Source organism: Eimeria mitis, genomic scaffold (assembly GCF_000499745.2).
Source record: "Eimeria mitis Houghton genomic scaffold, Emh_scaff939, whole genome shotgun sequence".
In the NCBI taxonomy this organism is placed as follows: domain Eukaryota; phylum Apicomplexa; class Conoidasida; order Eucoccidiorida; family Eimeriidae; genus Eimeria; species Eimeria mitis.
In genome coordinates, this window is record NW_013576916.1 from 6,425 (window position 1) to 7,796 (window position 1,372).

The 1,372-nt window shown below is 59.0% G+C and overlaps 1 protein-coding gene across 1 annotated transcript; it reads right to left on the bottom strand.

Moving 5' to 3' along the window:
- Positions 1–297: 297 nt before the first annotated feature.
- Positions 298–1,201, bottom strand: EMH_0025740 (uncharacterized protein; the record flags this gene model as incomplete). Its single annotated transcript, XM_013502487.1, has 3 exons — positions 298–695; positions 783–1,020; positions 1,178–1,201. The coding sequence occupies 3 exons, from the start codon at positions 1,199–1,201 to the stop codon at positions 298–300; spliced, it is 660 nt and encodes a 219-aa protein (XP_013357941.1).
- Positions 1,202–1,372: the final 171 nt, after the last annotated feature.

Genomic DNA, 1,372 nt, shown 5'->3' on the forward strand with positions numbered 1-1,372 from the left:
CCGTGTGGATCCTTCAGCAGCAGCAATGGCTCGGCCAGTGGGGGCCCCCTCAAGGGGGCCCCCCCCCCCGCCCCCCGCGCAGAGCAGCTGCGTTGCTGTACCCTGTTTGTCCCCCCCGGGGGGCCCCCAGGAGACAGGGGCCCCCCGGCTGCAGCGAGATTTCTGTGATTTTGTTGCAGTAGGAAAGGGGGGGTTTGGCCGCGTGCTTAGAGCTAAACATAAACTAGATGGAGAAGTTTATGCTATTAAAATCATACAGGTTTGTTGCTGCTGCTGCTGCTGCTGCTGCTGCTGTTGCTATTGCTGCTGCTGATGGTGCTGCTGCTCATGGTGGTGCTGGTGGTGCTGCTGCTGCTGAGGGTGGTGCTGCTTGTTGTGGTGGTGGTGCTGCTGATGGTGCTGTTGCTGCTGATGGTGATGGTGCTGTTGCTGATGGTTGTGGTGGTGCTGCTGCTGTTTTGTTGCTGTCTCTGCTGTTGCTGCTGCTGCTGCTGCTGCTGCTTCTGCTGCTGCTGCTGCATTGGTTATCTGTTTGCTGCTGTAGCAGCAGAGTTGCACGAGCTGCTGCAGTATCTGCTGCTTTTCCTCTATCTCCCTCACTCTCCCCGCCACCGCCGCTGCTGCTGCTTCTGCTGCTGCTGCTTCTTCTTCATCTTCATCTGCTGCTGCTGCTGCTGCTGCTGCTGCTGCTGCTGCTGCAGTTTACAGTGGACGCGCGTCACCTGGAGAGCCGAACGCATCGTTTTTTGAGGGAGGTGCAGTGTCTGCGGCAGCTAACAAACAACCCGTATATAGTTCGATATTTTTCTTCGTGGCTAGAGACAAAGCTGCTGCCGCCGCAGCAGCAGGCTCAGGGGTGTGGGGGCCCGGCCAGGGCTCGTGCTGCTGCTGCTGCTGCTGCGGCGGCGGCGGCGGCAGCGGCTGCAGCAGCGGCCGCAGCAGCAGCAGCAGCGGCAGCAGCGCCAGGAAATAATAATGCTGCTGCTGCTTCTGCTGCTGCTGCTGCTGCTGCTGCTGCTGCTGCACAAAGAAAACATCCAAAGGATATTGCTTCTCCCCCTAGAGTAAGAGACAGAGAAAGAGACAGAGACAGAGACAGAGACAGAGACAGAGACAGAGAAGGAGACAGAGAAGAGGAGACACCGCAGCAGCAGTCTCTTCTTCTTTCTTGTGATACCCTGGAGGGGCCCCCAAGCGACATGCAGGGTGAGGGGGGCCCCCTGTTCTGTGCGTTGCGTCATGCTCCTCGTGGTGAGTCAGCAGCGAGAGAAGCTGCTGCTGCTGCTGCTGCTGCAGCAGCAGCAGCAGCAGCAGCAGCAGCAACAGAAAGCAACAGCTGTCAACGCGTACCCTCCAGCGATGGCTTCTGGTG